General features: G+C 34.8%; 1 protein-coding gene across 1 annotated transcript in view; it reads left to right on the top strand.

Moving 5' to 3' along the window:
* Positions 1-13,610: 13,610 nt before the first annotated feature.
* The window catches only part of pth2r (parathyroid hormone 2 receptor), a 106,618-nt gene continuing 100,882 nt past the window's right edge, over positions 13,611-19,346 (top strand). The window contains exon 1 of the mRNA XM_031893504.1: positions 13,611-14,251. Within this exon, the coding sequence (XP_031749364.1) occupies positions 14,180-14,251 (72 nt within the window). The 5' untranslated portion in view covers positions 13,611-14,179. The remainder of the gene's footprint in view (positions 14,252-19,346) is intronic.

The raw sequence follows: 19,346 nt of genomic DNA on the forward strand, positions 1-19,346 counted from the left end.
AACATCATCCATGCTCCTTTAAATAAAAGTTCAGTTTCTCTAATCTAAAGGTAAGTTGCTTTTGCTACACTGAATCATTTTTATGGGAAAAAAGCATCCCCTATATTTCTATAATCTCTTCCAATGTACTTGAAATCATATTGCCAACCTTGAGTCTGACCTAAAATTTAAATTTTCTAACCCATTTACCAGTTTAGTTGCACGTCTTTGCACTCTCTCTCCAGCTCTTTAATATCCTTCTTAAGAACCGGAGCCCAAAATCGCACTACTTACTTAAAGGAACAGTAACATAAAAAAATTAAAGTGTTTTAAAGTAATTAAAATATAATGTGCTGTTGCTCTGCAAAAAACTGGTGTTTTTGCTACAGAAAAGCTACTATATAAATAAGCTGCTGTGTAGCCATGGGGGCAGCCATTCAAGCTGGAAAAAAGGAGAAAAGGCACAGGTTACATAGCAGATAACTAGTAGATAAGCCCCATATAATGGGGTTTATCTGTTATCTGCTAAGTAACCTGTGCCTTTTCTCCTTTGAATGGCTGCCCCCATGGCTACACAGCAGCTAACTTATATAAACTACAGTAGTCTTTCTGAGGCAAACACACCAGTTGTAGCAATGCAGGGCAACAGTACATTATATTGTAATTACTTTTATACACTTTCATTTTTTGGTGTTACTGTTCCTTTAAGGTGAGGTCTTACCAGGGACCTATAAAGAGGCAAGATTATGTTTTCATCCCTTGAGTTAATGCCCTTTTAATGCAAGACAGCACTTTATTCGATTTAAGCTGGTTTGGACTGAGCCGGTGGGACACCAGTAAAAATCCCAGGTCCTCTCCTCTCTCTGAATTTTTGGAGCTCCATACTCACCCCTTATCTGGGGACACAAGGAGAAAGTAAAAGGTATGTGGCACATGGGGTGTGGGAGCTGGTGGGTGGGATTGACAAGAGGAAGAGTAAGCAACTGGGGTGAGAGGCTCCTTAGGTGGCAGCCCAAGGGGCCCCTGACACCCATTCTGACCTCACAGGAGAGGTCACCTAACACCACTGTCCGGAGTTAGCTAGTTGATAAACTTTACAACTGATTAGCCATGGAATTTTTTTCTCTCAAACATGGCATATACCCCAGGTCGACTTAATGGTGTTTAAGATCTCAGTAAGTATGGAATCTGTGTCTCTCTCCTAATAATATTTTAGGTATCTCTGACAGCTGCTACAGCCAAAAAACGCCTTAGGCTGATGCTAGTGTAGAGGCTAAACCAGCCCTGTCTGGCATTAGCCTTACATTGCATTATTTCTAAGCAACAGCGTGGTCACATAATGCTGTGAAAAATTGTGATAAAATGTAGATTCAGTTTGGGAGAGAGGCTAGATCTTCATATGTCTGTGTATGTGAGAGAGACTATGGGGCCCATTGATCAAAGTACGATTGGGTATGATTACAAAAATGTTGTATTTTTTCTACATTTTAGAACTGTGCATATTTTCTATGATATTTCATTTCAGCTCCTCTGTAAGTTTTATTGTTTGTATATGACTCTCTATAAACTCTCTTATGTTCTCACCCAGTCTCCCCATTGACAGCCAACTCTTATCCTGTTTGCCAGTCCTGCTTCTAACCTATCACAATATATCACTCACCATAAATCAAACAAATAAATAAAAATAGTGGCTGTCCAGCCATCTATGTAAACTTTCAAATACAATACATAACTTTTTGGTCTTTAAATATGTTCTGCTTGGATAACCATCAATCAATTAGAGAATCCGCTAGGTGTGGCAGTAGCCTAATGGCAGCCAAGTAACTTACTGTGAAATCCTGTTATGACATAAGCTCATTTAGTTGGCCCTACTTAGAACTTTCCATCAATAAATATAAATGTATTTTATTTTTACACAGACATTCCCAATTTCACAGATTGAAAGGAAGCCATAAAAACCTGTTAGTGTAATTGCCAACCCCCTGTAGTCTCATTGTAATCACCCTTATTTTGTTCCATTATGAAGTGATGGATTCTGTAACAGAATCTGTGCATCACCCACTATGGTAAGTGGAGAGAGAGTTCAAGTCCCAGAATTCATCACTTTTCAATTGAACAAAGGAGGAATGGGAAAGCATTACACTGTCAGCATAAGGGATCTTGGGAAACAGTTAATTTATGTTATAATGGTGTCCTTAAATATGTAGAATCAAGTATGTTTGTAGGAAACATAGTGTTTGTGATAGTGTTAATGTATCTTTTCTACATAACAAATAAATATATCCAATTCCCAGTGCTTTTTTTCAACTTATTAAGGATCCAATCTCATCTTCTGGTGGCTTAACCAGCAACAAACCCTTATGGGGTATAAAAATAAAATGAATAGAAAGAGTGTAATTGGATCCTATTTATAAAAGCCAAGTTTAATTCAATTCAATATTTAGATAAAGGTGACTGGCCAGTCTATCACATATAATGCAATTAGGTAAAATAAATAAGAAGCTAAATATTTATTAAAAAGCCTGTGAAGCAAAGAAGTAAAAGTTCATTTAAAACTTTAAAAAAGTGAAAAATGAATTGTAATCCATTAAAGAGGAGATCAATATATTTTCAAAATCCATAGCTAGGAATTGGAAAGCTTCCCAACCCCCAAGTTTACAAGAGGTAATAGAGAGAGTTAAATCACAAGCAACGATGGAAGGCTTATATCAAAAATATATGGGCGATCCTGTAAAATTCTACAAAAACTGGCAAACATGGTTAACTAAACATAGAAGTACATTTTCTAAAATATGAACCTGCATATAATAACTTGACACTAAGTACAAATATGATCAATTATCACAAACATTGAGTAAAGTGTGACCTCACTACTGGTCTCTATTATATTGTCACTGTAAACCTGTATCATTGTACATAGTCTAGTATTTTGAGAATTATATAAAGTAGAAACTCAAACACTGTAACCTGTGATATTAACATGAGAAAATTCTTGTTAAGATTTGAGGCAGAATATTCTCCTTTTTTCTTTCTGTTTAAAATCAATAAAAAACATTTATACAAAAAAAAAAAGATATTTTTAAAATCAATTATAATAATATGAAAGTCCTCCTTATCCAGTATAGTGGAAGCACTGCACTGAAAGTTACAACTCAGCACTGTTTTTATCCTTATTCTCACAGTCCCATTATGAAAAGCACAATACATCAATCAACTGTTTTAGCCACATGTTTTAGCTGCTGACTTGCAGGACACACTCAATCTAATACCAAGTAATACAGCTTCATAAATAGACAAATAGCTTTGTGTTTCATTATAAAACTTCCTCAGGCAATTTATCACCAAACACGTCGACCTCTGAGTAGTAGATACCCCTTCCCAAATTTCTATTGGTTGTAGTACAAAATGGGAGGGTCTCATAGACCATACAGATTAAAGATCAAAAAGCAAAAAGGAATCAAACAGCTCCAGGCAGCAAGTGACACTTGAGAAAGGGCTCAGCCCGAAACATGTAGTGCGCTGACACTGCCATTAAATTCACTGCAGTTTTCAATTGCTGCCTGGAGCTGTTTGATTCCTTTTTGCTTTTTGATCTTATGATATACTGTTGGGGTGGCTCACAGACACCTGGAATCTGCAGCCGTATACTTCTGAGTATTTGTGCTGAACTATAACCCAAAAATGTTTTGTCAGACAGATTAAAGGACAAATATACAACTCCATTTGAAGTAGTGTAATTTAAAGGACAAGTCTTTCTACAAATATTTTTTTTTATTAATAAACAATTTGATTAATCAACCAAACAATTTAAAGGTTGACTTATAAACAGAAAAAAAACAAGAAAGGGCAAAAAAGTGAAGAGAAAAAGGGGGCAGATACAAAACTATGTATTGTATTCCCCTAAAAATGTTGTTGGTTTAATATTCTCATTCAGGTCAAAAGGCTTGAAAAAAATAGATTTTTGTTCCATATGGAGCAGTAGTTTTGTCGTATCTCCTCCCTTCTCTCTCATGTTGGGAGTAATTCCCATCAGTATATCTACTATATTACACTCTAACTGACTATGATGTATTTGCGCATAAAGTTTATAAATATAGGGAATATGTACTCCATCTTAAAGATTAATATTAGACTCTTTTATAGCCTCCCTGTGTTCAGCTATTCCTACAGAAAGTGTTCTGTTTTACCTATATATCTATAACCACATTTCCACTCTATCATATACACTGCATGTTTGGTTAGTTGGTTGAGTTTGGTTATTCCATATGTTCTTTTAAAGAAAGGGGTGCGGTAAAGTTATGGAAATACCCTTTACAACTAGTTCAAATTATCACCCGTTTCAAAGTTTGGGGGCACTATAACGATGATATCCTTATGGTATGTAGTGGGACTCTGTTATGTAGTGGGACTCAGGAGTTGGTTGAGTTCCATGGTTTTATTAATGCAAGTCCTCATCATCTTGTTTTTACAATGGAATATAGCAGGGAGAATAGGATTTTTGGGGATTTAAGTATAAAAATATAAAATGGAAAATTGTCCACTAGTACATATTTTTGTAACTTGAATTTTTTTATTGAACAGATATTTCAATGGTTTACATTAAAAAAAAAGCAAAGAGAAGGAAAAAAAAAAAAAGGAGAAAGAAAAAGTTAGTATAACATTCATATTGCATGTAGATTCCAATGGAGACTTAGGAGTTTAAGGCTAACATTTCCCAGGGAGACCATTTTTGGAGAAAATTTGGGGCCTTATTTTACAGACGGGCAATAGATTAGTACATATTTTAAACAAGTAGCTACTAATTCTTATATAGATTATCAAAATAATCCTTAGCAAAGGTGGATGGACAATGCCCTTTAAGGACAATTCCTCAGATTCTGAAGAAATTGTATTTCAGATGAGAAATTTGTACAGCAGGCATCTATTATCCATGAGAGGTTAATCAATAAAGGGTATGATGAAAATAAAATAGAAAAAGCTTTTGGAAAGAAGGACAGACTACAATTATTAAGGGTAAATAAAAAAAATGGGGATCAATAATGATCATAATAAACAAATAGTTAGAATAATTAAAAAGCAATTGGACCTGCAGGATATCGAATTGGCTACTTTTATTGCTAAAACACCAAGAATAGTATTTAATATAGCTATGAATATAAAATAAATATTGGCCCCATCTAAATTGAAAATTAACAAATTTTATAAATTTAAAGGTAGCAATTTTTTTTTTTTTTCAAATACTGAGGGGTATGTATGAATTCACACAGTGTGTTAATTGTAAATCTATATCACAAACTAAAGAGGTTATGAGGGGAAATGAAACATATTTCTTTTATGTATAGTTGTCAGTCAAAACGTAGTTTATATGATAGAGTGGAAATGTGGTTATAGATATATAGGTAAAACAGAACACTTTGGGGCACATTTACTAACCCACGAACGGGCCGAATGCGTCCGATTGCGTTTTTTTCGTAATGATCGGTAATTTTGCGATTTTTTTCAGATTTTTTGCGTTTTTTTCGGCGTCTTTACGATTTTTGCGAAAAAACGCGAGTTTTTCGTAGCCATTACGAAAGTTGCGCAAAGTCGCGGTTTTTTCGTAGCGTTAAAACTTGCGCGCAAGTGTTAACGCTACAAAAAAATTGCGACTTTGCGCAACTATCGTAATGGCTACGAAAAACTCGCGTTTTTTCGCAAAAATCGTAAAGACGCCGAAAAAATCGAAAACAATACGAAAAAGTCGCAAAATGTTCGTTTCCAATCGGAATTTTTCCAATTCGGATTCGAAATCGTGTCTTAGTAAATCAGCCCCTTTGTGTAAGAATGGGTGAAGACAGGGAGGCTATAAAACAGTCTAAAATTAATCTCTAAGATTGAGTACATATTCCTTATATTTATAAACACTATGCACAAATACATCATAGCCAATTTGAGGGCAGTACAGTAGTTATACTGATGGGAATTACTCCCAACATGAAAGAGAAGGGAAGAGATATGACTAAACTACTGCTCTGTATGGAACAAAATGCATTTTTGATTTCTATACAGTCAAACCTTTTGGCCTGAATGAGAATATTGAACTGACAACATACAAAACACACTCTGATCTGTTTTTATTGTGCAAAACTGGAGAACACTGGTGAATTAGCCTGCAAATATATTTAATGGAGAACTTTATACATTTTGCAGCATGGTGAAGCTATAAGTGAAATAAAATAAACCATAATAATTATTATGAGAATAACAATATTCTCCTATGGAACTGTGACTTGGGGGGAACGTGGCTAAAACAGTGGATTTATATAGTGTACTTTCCATAATGGGACTGTGAGAATAAGGATAAAAATGGTGTTGAATTATAACTCTCAGAGCTGTGCTTTTTCTATACTAGATAAGGAGGACTTTCATTTTATTATAATTGTGTAAGCTTATAGTAAATTAGCCCTTCTATTACAAGCTACGCCATATTTTACCCAGGATGAGACTGTATCCTTCAGGGGTGAGCCCTCACTTTATATGGAGGCCAGGTAGATATGTGTTGTATTTCTCAATAAATGGGCGTCAGTGGTTCTTAACCTTGAAACCATGAACTCCCAGCTTTCAGGTATATGCTTCCAGTGGAACCTGGGTGATCACTATCTAACCCTAGGTCTGTACACTGTTAACCCTACTCTGGGCAGTATTATACCCGGGATTATAATCCCTCTACAATTCCTGGTTGGAGCCAAAATGCTGCTCACTAAATAGCCCTGACTGTCTATCACCTAGTGTGATCTATAACAGGAGCTGCTATTCTTTCTGAACCTACCAGTATTTCTCTCTGCCTGCTTGCTCAGGCAGAGAGCTTCACAAAATGGCCCCCAGCCTCATGGCTGCTCAGCCTTTTATATCCACAGTGCCACCTTATGACCAAACTGTGGAACTGTGCAAGGGGTCATGCTATGACCCAGGAACAAGGCACTTACTTCCCATTACATTAAGGACCCTTCATAGCTGTCCAAATACTAGGGGACCACAGAGTTAAAAAAAAAGGTACAATTTACCAGTTCCCTACAATTGATTTTGACAATATCTTGATCTCATATTAAATGATCATTGGGCCCCTAAACTTACGCAGTTTACGTAACTTATGCAAAAACTTCCATATCAAGCAATGACAGGACAGAGTATAGGCAAGTAGGTGGGAAGGGGTTAAACTTAGGGCAAACTCCACAGACCCCCTTATAAACTGAATGAAGTAACATCAGCTGTTTATATTGAAAAACATGGAAACAGGAAAACTATGCCCCCAAAATGAATACTTAACTAGCATGTATGTGTGCCTTGGCTTGTTTGTGAGCACTGCGAATCCTATGATCCCAGGAGGCGGCCCTTAATTCTTAACATGGCATTTTTTTTATTAATAATTACCAAATAGCACATACTACTAAAAAAGTATATTTTTATTAAAAAAGGTTTATTTAGATGAAGCAGGATTTTACATATGAGCTTGTTTATGCAATATACAGTATTTGCATACATTGTTTGGGGGTATAATTAACACCTTTTGGGAATTTTATAATACTGTGGAGGGCTTTGGAAGAACAATGTTAGAACAAATGTTAGAAAAATAATAGTGGCAGAAAATAGACTCTTTCTTTTATTCAATTAAACCATTATAGAAGATAGTTAAAAAGCTGCGACTGGAATATAATTATACATTAATACAAAGGTTCTAACAAGCTTTTAAAGGTTCATCTGTGTATGTTTTTTGGGCTAACTGACCTACCACTTAAGTGGCAATAACTAACAGCAAGTTATATATATGTTAGGGATGCACCGAATCCCGGATTCGGTTCGGGAATCGGGCCGAATCCAGCCTTTTTTTGATGGATTCGGTTTCGTCCGAATCCACGGTCCCGGGCGAACTGAATCCGAATTAGCATAAATTAGCATATGCTAATTAGCATCCGGAAAGGGTTAAAATTTATGGGTGGGGATTTTTAGCCGCGCTGCGCGTGCGGCAACTTTTGACCCTTTCCGATTCGGTTCGGGATTCGGCAGAATCCAAAAAAGTGGGTTTGGTGCATCACTAATTTATGTATTTTTTAATTCATGGAAATAACAAATTTGATACTGATAACTTAAAGGTAACCATACTTAAACCTCTATTCGATACTCTATATATGCTGAATAGTCTTTTTCTCTACATCATTCTAGCCTGCCTGTATCATAATGTCTTACATTGCATCAGATCAAAATTCTGGGCCGGGAGAATCATATTTAAACCTCCTGCTTCTTAAAGACATACAGCTTTGCCCACAAAAAAAATTATCAGAAAGCATGCACCCCCTGAGGTCAGCAGAAACATACTCGAAGAAAAGGAGAGAAGGCAGACGTCAGAAAAAACACACCAGACCATCGGAGGCTACCGGAGTGGGGCGCGGGAATCACAAGAGATGCTAGTGGTAAATATTTCTTCAGTTCCATTGCGTAGTGAGGAATTGGCACTTTTGGATAATGGTATTTCCTTCTGCCTTACAGGACACTGTGATACTTTCCAATTAAATATTGATTTGGAACTCTTTTTTCGTGCTGTTTGGCTGAAATCTCATTTTGCTGGTCCAGGTATATTGTATGATACTGAAAGAACTGTTAAAGACACAAATGTTCCACATTTCACACTTAAAATGGATGATCTGAGAAACAAAAATCAGTTTGTACTCCCAAGTACTGAACCTGTAGTAGAGTCATGTAGAAATTATACCAAAAACAAACCTTTGTTGAATTTCAAGTGAATTAGAAAGATCACAACTTCAGGCTTTTTTGTCACACAAACAACCTGCAGATAGAGGGGGTCCTTTAGTAGTCCTTGTTAAAGATTACTACATAAATTTGTAGATTATAAGCTCTTTTAGGCACGGCTCTCTTCACCTCTTGTATTGGCTATTGATTGCTTTATATGTTACTCTGTATGTCCAATGTATGAAACCCACTTATTGTACAGCGCTGTGGAATATGTTGGCGCTTTAGAAATACATGTTAATAATAATAAATGAAATTGATTCTCAGCTGAGAGATGAGAGAGTATATTGTAGATTGAATGGTGATCCTACCTTACATATACAGAAAGAAAATGATATACAGGTATGGGATCCCTTATCCGGAAACCCGTTATCCAGAAAGCTCCGAATTATGGAATGCCCGTCTCCCATAGACTCCATTTTAATCAAATAATTCAGAATTTTAAAACTGATTTCCCTTTTCTCTGTAGTAATAAAACAGTATCTTGTAATTGATCCCAACTAAGATACAAATAATCCTTATTGGATGCAAAACAATCCTGTTGGATTTAATTGCAGTTTTATTGATTCTTTGGTAGACTTAAGGTATGGAGATCCAAATTACGGAAAGACCCCTTATCCGGAATACCCTTAGTCCCGAGCATTCTGGATAACGGGTCCTATACCTGTACTACTTAAAAAGGCCTTGGAAGATGGCATTATTGACTAGGATTTATTGTAATTTCTTTACCAACAACATCCACTGCCAAAAATCCATAAGGATTAAGAGACATTGGTATATAATACAGACATGTGCCTTACATGTAAAAGCATTTGAAGAAAAACCAGTAATGGCTTACCAGAGTAAAAGAAATCTGTGAGATATATTGGTAATGTGTGCTGCAAATAGATTGTCAGCTGTAGGGTGAAACTGTTATTGCATGCAAGAGAACAGACACTGATACGTAGGGGCATATTTATTATGCTGTGTAAAAGTAATTCACCGAAAAAACAACGTAAAAAGCTGCGTAAAATAAATGGAAAAGATCACCGTCTGAACGCTGGATATTATGCCATTATTTTTCATAAGTTCCGTTGGAAGAAAAAAATATGCCGATTTTACGCCATTTTTACACGGCAAAGTCTGGCGTTGTGACGCAAATTTTCTCGCCGTTTTTTACATAGCATAATAAATATGCCCCGTAGTTTCTTTGTTCTATCCCACCTGATTAATGGGCAGACCTTTATTTATATTCATATTTTACATAACATGTTAATGATATACTTGAGGTGGTTCTGTTACATGACCAATCAGATTTAAGCACGTTTAAATTACATAGTATCATAGAATAGTTTAAGTTAAATTGAAAATAGCCATTTCCTGTAATTATTGTACCTAGTAGAGTACACCTTAAATCAATAGTTTGTTCAAACAGTGATGTTTGCTTAACCAAAATGACATTTTTGTGGTATAGATCAGCTCATATCGATTTTCTAGCTTCACACTTTTTACGCTTTATTGTCACTAGTTTTTTATTGAAGAGCTTATGTGCAAGTTAAATTAATATGCATATCCTTATGTTCCCATAAACTTATCAATCATCCCCACAGAAGACTTCAGATTCCCATTAAGAAGTACTATATTTGTGACTCATCCTATGTGGTTTATTTAATTAAATGCCCTTGTGGCTTAGCATATGTGGGGGAAACCACACAGAAAATAAACGATTTAATAAAACAGCATAAATCTAGTTTACTGTGGTTATACACACCTTCCACATCCTTTAGATTTTAAGGAACATAAACATACAGTCACTTTGGGGCCGATTTACAAAAGGTCTTTAACACTTAATGCATAGTTTTATGCATTAAAAAGTGTTTTATTGCGGTAATTATCTAATAGAAATAATACTAACGCATAATTCACAGACATATTTGAATTATTATTAAATTATATTATTAAATATGGCAATAATCAGTGCTAATATTAACATCTACTTTGAGAAGGTGTTACTCCAAAAACATTGCTGTTCGTAAGCATTTGTGAAGACAACATGGAGTTTGCAGTTAGATTTTTGTTGGATTGTGATGATGAGAATCAAGCATATGATCATCACTCGGTTTTTCGGACTTTAGTGAATCAGCCCCTTTGTCTAATTGATATATTTGAATTACACTTGCACTGAATTTTATTGGTCACTATGGGAGTTGACGCTACCTCAAGGGGATAAAGGACTGTGTTCCTAAATGTTGAGGTTTTCTCAATCCACACATGTCTGCTTTTTCTGTTTATTACATTTGTCCAACTGATGGTATGTATATTATGCATTGTAATTGTATTTACTGTTTTGTGAATATTTACCATATAAAGAGAATTAGAGTTAAACATACCATTTGCTGCCTTTTGTGGTTAGTAGGTGTGCATTGAGTAATTGATTGATTTGGATAATAGTAACAGCCAATGGATCTTCTGTATTTACTTCTATTGATCATAAACTAGGTGTAAGCCATGTTATTAATATGATTGGAAAATTTAATTTCCCCAACAGAGAGAGTTTTTGGCTGAAGGTATGATATTTATATTACAACATAACTATTTCAAATTTGGCAATGAGTATTACCTTCAGACCAGAGGGACTGCGATGGGTACCCAATTTGCCCCATTTATACCAGTCTATATTTGGTTAGCTGGGAGGATGATAATATCTGGGGAGCCACCTGTCCCCCTGTCCTAAAGGTCTACGATGGCTAAATAATAATTTGTTAATTAAATGGGACACAAGGGCTTCTCCCATAGAATTTTTTTTTTAAAATAAAGGGGAATACTAAAGGGTTGTCAGAGTGATCAGAAAATAGAATTTCTTGACTTGAAACCTTTGTGGAAGGCAGTAACCTATGTACTAGGATGCGCTTTAAAGGTATAGACAGGAATACCTATATATTGAAAAGCAGTCACCATTAAAAATTCTGGCTATTAAATGTCCTGAAATGACAATTTTAAAGAAGAAAATAGCATAATGAATATTGATTTTTTAGTAGTAAAATATTTTTAACAAAAGGATTATTGAAGGTGGCCTGGGATTTCAGACATATGCACCACATTTAAAAATGATCTATGCATGTCCCTTGCCTATTTACCTTTCCTGCACTAACAATCTACTCCAGCTCCAGTGGTTGAAATATTAATCTTGCAAGCAGTCCTAGCATAGAACCTCCTGTGGATGCAATCAGCAAACATCCCCAGGTGTGTACTATACCATCCCACCATTACTGGTTCAAAAACAATATCACTTATAATCTCACCACAACCACCCCAAAACGGCAACCATTATTGATGAATCCAGACTTCCCATAGTCTGGACCCAAGAGCCATCTCCCATTGGAGCACATACAAGAACAGAGATACCAGAATTTCTGCCAATTTATTTATGGGATGTTGGGAAGCCAATTGGGTCTTCGGAGATCAAACGTCCAGATTTATACAACATATACCTTTATGGTACAGTTACATAGATGATATTATATTCCTGTGGACAGGAGACCCTGACTTATTACAGGAATTTTTATTCCAGCTCAGTGATAATACTTTGAATATCAAATTGACTCATAATATGAGCACACATAGTCTGGACTTTCTGGATGTGACCCTATATTTGAGATCAGATGGTACCATCTCCACTGACCTATTCCTTAAAGCAACAGCTACTAATTCGATATTGCATTTTGATAGCCATCATCTTATCTATATGAAGAGTGGTATCCCTGGGGTGGAATTTTTTATGATTACGCCAAAATTGTTCAGATGATGTCATGTTCAGACAGAGAGATCAAGAATTAACTACACGCCTGATACAAAGAGGTTACTCACATACTATCATTTGTAAAGCTCTCTTTCGGGCTATTAAAACTTCCAGGGATCGCCTTCTTATTCCTAAAATTCCTGATTCCCATAAGGTAGAACAACCTATTCTGTTACTTATTGCAACCAATGGCCCATGATTAATGAGATATTAATCAAACATTGGCATATTCTTAAAGCAGATCCAGTGTTAAGCACCAAAATAGCCCACTTACCTGTTGTTGAAGGGCACCAAATTAATGCTAATAATAATAATAATAATAATAATAATAATAATAATAAATAGGTGAATATTTCAATAGCCCCTTGACTGGTGAAAAAACAGTGGACTCATAATAAGTATCCTTGTTGTCTTAAATTGGCAATAAATAGGCATTTCTTTCCCCGCTTGAGACTTAATTTCATTTGTTAAGACAAGCATTTAAGAGCCAACAGATAAAAGACTAAGAAAAAAGTTCCTAAGAAATATCAGTTACTGTGAACCTTGATATATAACAGTTAATTACAGTACTTCACAACTGATTCCAATTATTTACTTTTCATATGAACAGAAGAACATATTTAGGCAGGGTTCATTTGTCTTCAGTGTTAATTATACCAAGGCAATTATGACCAAAGGCATTTATACTTATGTAACTATGTATTATCTCTAGACCCTTTCAATATGCATCTGTTATATGTTTAATAATGGTGTTATTACCACCATATCCATTTAAAGTTTGCTACTGATTCTAAATGCCTATTAATGGAAGCTTGTCATGTATTGCTCATATTTTTTAAATACATATAAGTGGTTCATATTAATTCCTTGCAGAAAGGTCCTCACTTATATTTAGTATGATAAGCTAATTTATTAAGATTGTTTTGTTATGTTCTGTTAATTAAGTAAATAAATATATTTTGTCTCAGTAGTATATTATGCATATATTTGCTGTTGCTCATTAACCTATTTTTAATATTTTCCAGAACAAAAAAATAAAAATCACAGTAATACAAGGCACTGTTGCCTGGAAAGAAAGATGGAAAGAGTTACACTGCACAATAATATACACATTAATTATTGACTTTGTTAAGCCACCCCTGTGGGAAAAATAGTACAGTCCACTCCGCCAGAACAACTGCTCAGTGTGAATTGAAGAGATCAGAGTGCACTGAGTTCTGAGATAGGAGATGTAATGCAATTATAGTAGGATCAGCTCACTGCATTGCTAATAGTCAAAGGCAGCAGCATAAGTTGCAGAAGCTGCTGTGCTACATTTATACGGCATGTTCCAGAAGCTGTGTCATTTCTGCAGATTCAGTCCAATCCCTTCTACTATTTTTTTCAAGCCTACCAGCTGAGGAAACATGTTAAAGGATAGAAAGAAGAACATTGCTATTAGCAGAGAAGAGAAAAACTGGACTGCTTTGTTATGTTGTTTTTTCCAGCCCAGATAAAGTTGTGAATTGATGGACCCTTTGGACTTGCACAGGACAGGAAAGAGTTAAAGATCACATGGATATGCAAAGGTGTCTCATTTAAGCTCTGGGAATTTGTTTGTATTTGTTATTTGAAGGGAGTATTAATGATTAAACACTGATGGCCAGCTCCTGGATTCTGCATGTCTTGGGACTGCTGCTGACTATATCTAAATGTGTGGTTGAGGGTCAGGTAAGATGTTTCTTTTTTTAAATTAACTGTTATCTCAAATGAACCTAACAATGGAACGATCAGCTCCTAGTCCTTTCTTAGGGAAAGTGTGCTCAAATCTCATTAATATTATTAGCCACTGAAAAGTATTTTCTACTTTAAGGCAATATTTGATTAAACCACAAAGAGACGTAACATACATGCACAGATAAGTAAATATAGTATAACAGAAAAAATCAGCAGCAATTATAAGAATTTTGACAAACTACTAAAACAGGTACACTGAGCATAGATTTTTGTTAAGGAAAGAATCTCATTAAAGAAAAAGCAATAACAGCTTTTGCTTGTAGAATTTTTCCATATGTAATAAACAATGCATGCAAAAAAGAGTAATAAGAATAACATTATATCAGGTTGTGAAGAGCTCCGTACCATCATAAATAGAAGACTGTGCTAGACATTAAAAGTGTAATTTTGCAGAAATACTCATGGGGGAGCCAATCTATAAAAAAATGGAATTCTTCAATAACAGAGTGTTTATACTTATAGTATTTTGTAGTTGCCTTAAAGTATATTGTACAGCTTTGTATTTAAATCAGTCTTTGTTTAATGACTAATTTTATTAACGTCCTGTTGTTCTTAATTATTTCTTCTTCGGTATCCTTCATCTAATTCTTCATCTTTTTGTCACCCACTGTGAATAAGCATGCTAGGGCTGTATAAACTGCTGTGGAAGCATATATTACTGTTTAACTAGTGCCATGTGGAATATGTAAAAGTGCAGGTGCAGTGATATGTATGAAAAGAAATAAAAACAACATAACTGAATGAACGGAGGCCTCAATTTGATATGGAGATGACCAGAAAAACAGCATGAATTGAGTTAAGTTAGTGTCTGACTTGTGATAAGTGAGCATATAGATACACCTGCCTGGGCAGCGTAAGTCTGTACCAAGTCCACTTTATCTGTGCAAATCACAACACAGAACTCTTAATATAAAAAATAGTAGTTATTTTTTGTTTCATCCACATGACAATTATTTGTTATATGTTCTTTCATCTGTGAATTGGTACTTGCTTCTTGTTTTATAACTGATACATTTGTTTAGTTTGCCCATAAGCAATTGAAATAGCATTAATAGAAATATATAGTATTACTTTCCCTAATGTTTTAGTTGATTAACTAAAATTAATTAATAAACGTATTATTAATTATATATATATATTATTATATTATTATTATAACTTATGCGCTTATATTATAAAAATGAGAAGATTTCATTTCTGTTTTATGTATTTCCCTTAATCTATACACTTATAAACACATATTAAATGTAGTTCTGACTATGAAGTCTTCCTCAAAATGATTGTAAAATGACTTGCTAACAAACCTTCTGTCTTTGAAAACTGTAATTTACAATTTTACTATTTAGTGAATTTTTAAATTTTAGTGGCTTGTGAGATATAAGCAGTTTATATAATGCACTTTCTATACACTTTTTGTATTCAGTTACCTGACTGCTCAGCCAAAAGCCTAGTATTAGCAGTCTAAAAATGCATATTTTGATATGCAATATATTATAAATCGCTAAAAACCAAAAATGTAAGTCCAAACATACTCAAAAAAAGCACTCTGAGTAAGATTATATCGGTTACTTTCTGGGTTTAAATCACCTTTAAGATCTCTTAACATTTTTATTCAGTGTAAAAGTTTCTTGGAATTGCATTTTGTTTCAAAAAGAAAAGCAAAAAAAACAAAACAGTTTTTAGGAAGGACATGCTCTTTAAGTGCCTTTATCTCTATATCTGTAAGCTGAAAGTCAAATATTTAACACCTTCATATATAAATACACAAGTGACAGTTAAAAATATATTATTCAACCTCTAGATATGCCCTAAAAGACATTGTTAAAATGTATTAAACAGGCATTAGATGCCACTGGGATCTAACCACTGCAACGTGTTCCTATTTTCCAACCCACAATCTCTAAAGTGAGTATAGTGGAAGTTCTTCTTTTTTAGTTTTGTGATGCAGTGTTTTGTGTATGTTATTACTGGTTGCTTAATATCTGCTTTTAAACATAAGTGGCTCCTTAGAAAATGGAAATACATTTATAAGTATACATACAAATATACTCCTTAATTGTTTTATTGATGTCCAGCCTGTATAATTACCTGCCAGGTTGTCTCTGAGGGAGTACATGGGCCATGGTGGCTCAAGGTATGCTGTGCACCTCTGAACTAATTACTATTATTCCTAGTATTTACATAGCACAGACACATTTTTTGAGTGTATTACAGATATTATACTTTATTTACATCTGTCCCTGCACCAGTGGAGCTAACAATCTATGGTCCCTATCAGATTCACATACAGTAGGGTCATTATTTATCAGAAGCCAGTAAATCTGTCTTTATGTTTTTGGAGAACAGGAGGAAACCCAAGCAGACATAGGGAGAACATACAAACTCCTTGCAGATAGTTCCCTGACCAGAATTTAACTTAGGTCACCAGTGCTACTCACTGAGCCACTGCTTGTCATTTAGAATGAAAACTTTATAGACGTGTGGTTAAATTCACTAGGGGTAATTTACTGCTCCGAATGCAGTGAGTGCTATTTCTTCTGTTTTTGTCTAATTAGGCCACTAGGTGGCAGTAAGGGTTGGATTATGGGTAAGTGGGTGCAGTATAGTTGCAACAGCTATAAAAGGGGGAACCCCACTCATGGTCAGGGTCTGAGAATTTTGTAGCCTTCAGCAGGAACATCAAGCTGGAGGGGGACCTGGTTCAGGAGTTCTGTAGAGGTAGGATCAGATAGAGAAGATTGCTGAAGTGGAGCACACACTAGGGGGCACATTCATGAAAATGGAAGTTTGAATCCCGAATGGGATAAATTCGGATTAGATACGATAATTTCTTAAGATCGCAAATATTGCGAATATGCTTACGAAAAAATCGTATTAGGCACGATAATATTGTATTGACAATCCGAAAGTCACAAAATTTTCGTATCCGAATGATCGTAAAATGCAGGAAAACCTTTCCAACTTTGATCCTTCTGTGCATGATTTTGGAAGCCTCCCATAGAAATCAATGGCGCTGTGCAGCTCCAACCTGGCCCAAGGAAAGTCACAATACCGAAGCTTGAATGAATCCAAAACTTTCTGTCTGTACGTATGCATAACTATGATTTTTGCCTGAATGTACTGGAGAACATGAATAAACCCCTTGTTGTGTACAAGTTTCCCTGTAAATGTCAGTGTTGCTTAAAAGTTGTTTTGCCTCAATCCCTACACTAGAAACTAAAGATTAGGCAAATCTGTGGTTTTAGAAAAATGTATTGGGAACAAAAAAAAATATTCCATGCTGTATACTGGAAAATTTTTGTGTGTCCTCTTCCCCCCCAAAAAATCTATTTTGTAAACTTATCATTTAATAATAATATTTCAAAAATCAACTTATTGGAAATGACTTCAAAAAAGTATCCTGTATTACTATATATTATGATATGAATTCAATTATTATATTGCTATATGTGGTATGGTAATATACAGTATATGGCAATTTAATTCACCTCATAATTTCTGAAAAGTCTATTGTTTGAATAATTGTAAACTATAAAGCTCAGTTAGTAGTAACTACACCCATCCAAATCTGCCCTGCATTAAGGTGTGCCCTTGCCTCTATGTGGAAAGGACCTAGCCCCCACCCACAAATGGTTGAAAGAAAAATTTGGTGGATCACAGCTAATGAAAAAAATGACTTACATGCTTAAAGCCCCTGGACAAACAGACAAACTTGGCTTAAACTTGGACAATATTCCACAAAGTAATACCTGATTGTATTAATATGACACCCTTTCATCAATAAAGGCAGGTTAATGTTATGATTCTATAACGTTTAATTTATAATTTTATTTATTGTTATTATTGATTTTGAAAACAAAAAAAAGTTTAAAAATGATAGTAACTACACCCACAAGTTATTGATTGTTTAACTTTCAAAAAACATAAACTCAGATATTATTATTGCACTGACTAAGAGCAAAAGAGAGTAAGACAATAAAAGAATGAGGATAAATAAGTATCACATTTAATACTTAATAGTACGGTATCATCTTATACAATTACATATGTATTGTGTTCTTTAATATTTGTTAAAAAATTGTCACCATTGAATATAAAAATATTATTTTAGGCTTTCATAAGCTTGTAATGTGACAAAGCATTAAGTGGACTGAAGCTTCATACCAAAAACAGAGACAATTTACTTTATTTGGTATCTTAAAAAGAGACATTTAAATAATGGCTCTAGAGATATTTAAGGATAACTAATGAAGATATGTTTGAGGTAAAATGTGGAATTCTGCTTCAAAGACAGCTTTTATTGTTGCTTGTTGGAAGTAGAAAATATTTTAATGGGTACCTACATCCTTTTATACCTAGAATATAAAAATCCTTAAAGCAGGTAATTCTGTAAAACACTCAGTTTGCAACAATTTACATTCCAGTTTTCAAGTGCAAATTGCAAATAATATTTAAAAATATATGAAAGCACAGCAAAAAAACCCAAAACATTTATATTTAGCACAACCTCACCAATTGAATAAAGTATTATATTATTGTTACCTTAATTGTTCAACATTAACTCGCATTGTTTCTTTTATAACAGCTTTTACTGTTCCAGAAAGGCTTTCCACTAGATTTTGGAAAAATGTTGGTGGGATTTGATTCCCTTAACACACAGGATCACTAGTGAGGTTGTGAATAAGGCCTGCCTCACAGTCAGCAATCTATCCAGTAGATGTTCAGTTTGGTTAAGATCAGGGCTCCGTGGAGACCAGTCAACTTCTTCCTATCTTTGCAAACCCATTCTATATAGACCTTATTTTGTGAACGTCACAAACAATAGGCAATTCTTACTGTAATGACTAGGAGTTACAGCAGTGTCTCAGGGGTCAATGGTCATAATATTTGGAGTAGGGTCCAGAAAGAAGCTGACTAGGAAACATGCATGGGAAAAAGGAACACTTTATGATGCACAGAAAGGGATTAAAAGGCAAGGCAGAAGGTATACTGGGACAGTTAGGGTAATAGGCAGGCTAGCAGACTCACT

Source organism: Xenopus tropicalis, chromosome 9 (genome assembly GCF_000004195.4).
Source record: "Xenopus tropicalis strain Nigerian chromosome 9, UCB_Xtro_10.0, whole genome shotgun sequence".
Lineage (NCBI taxonomy): Eukaryota > Metazoa > Chordata > Amphibia > Anura > Pipidae > Xenopus > Xenopus tropicalis.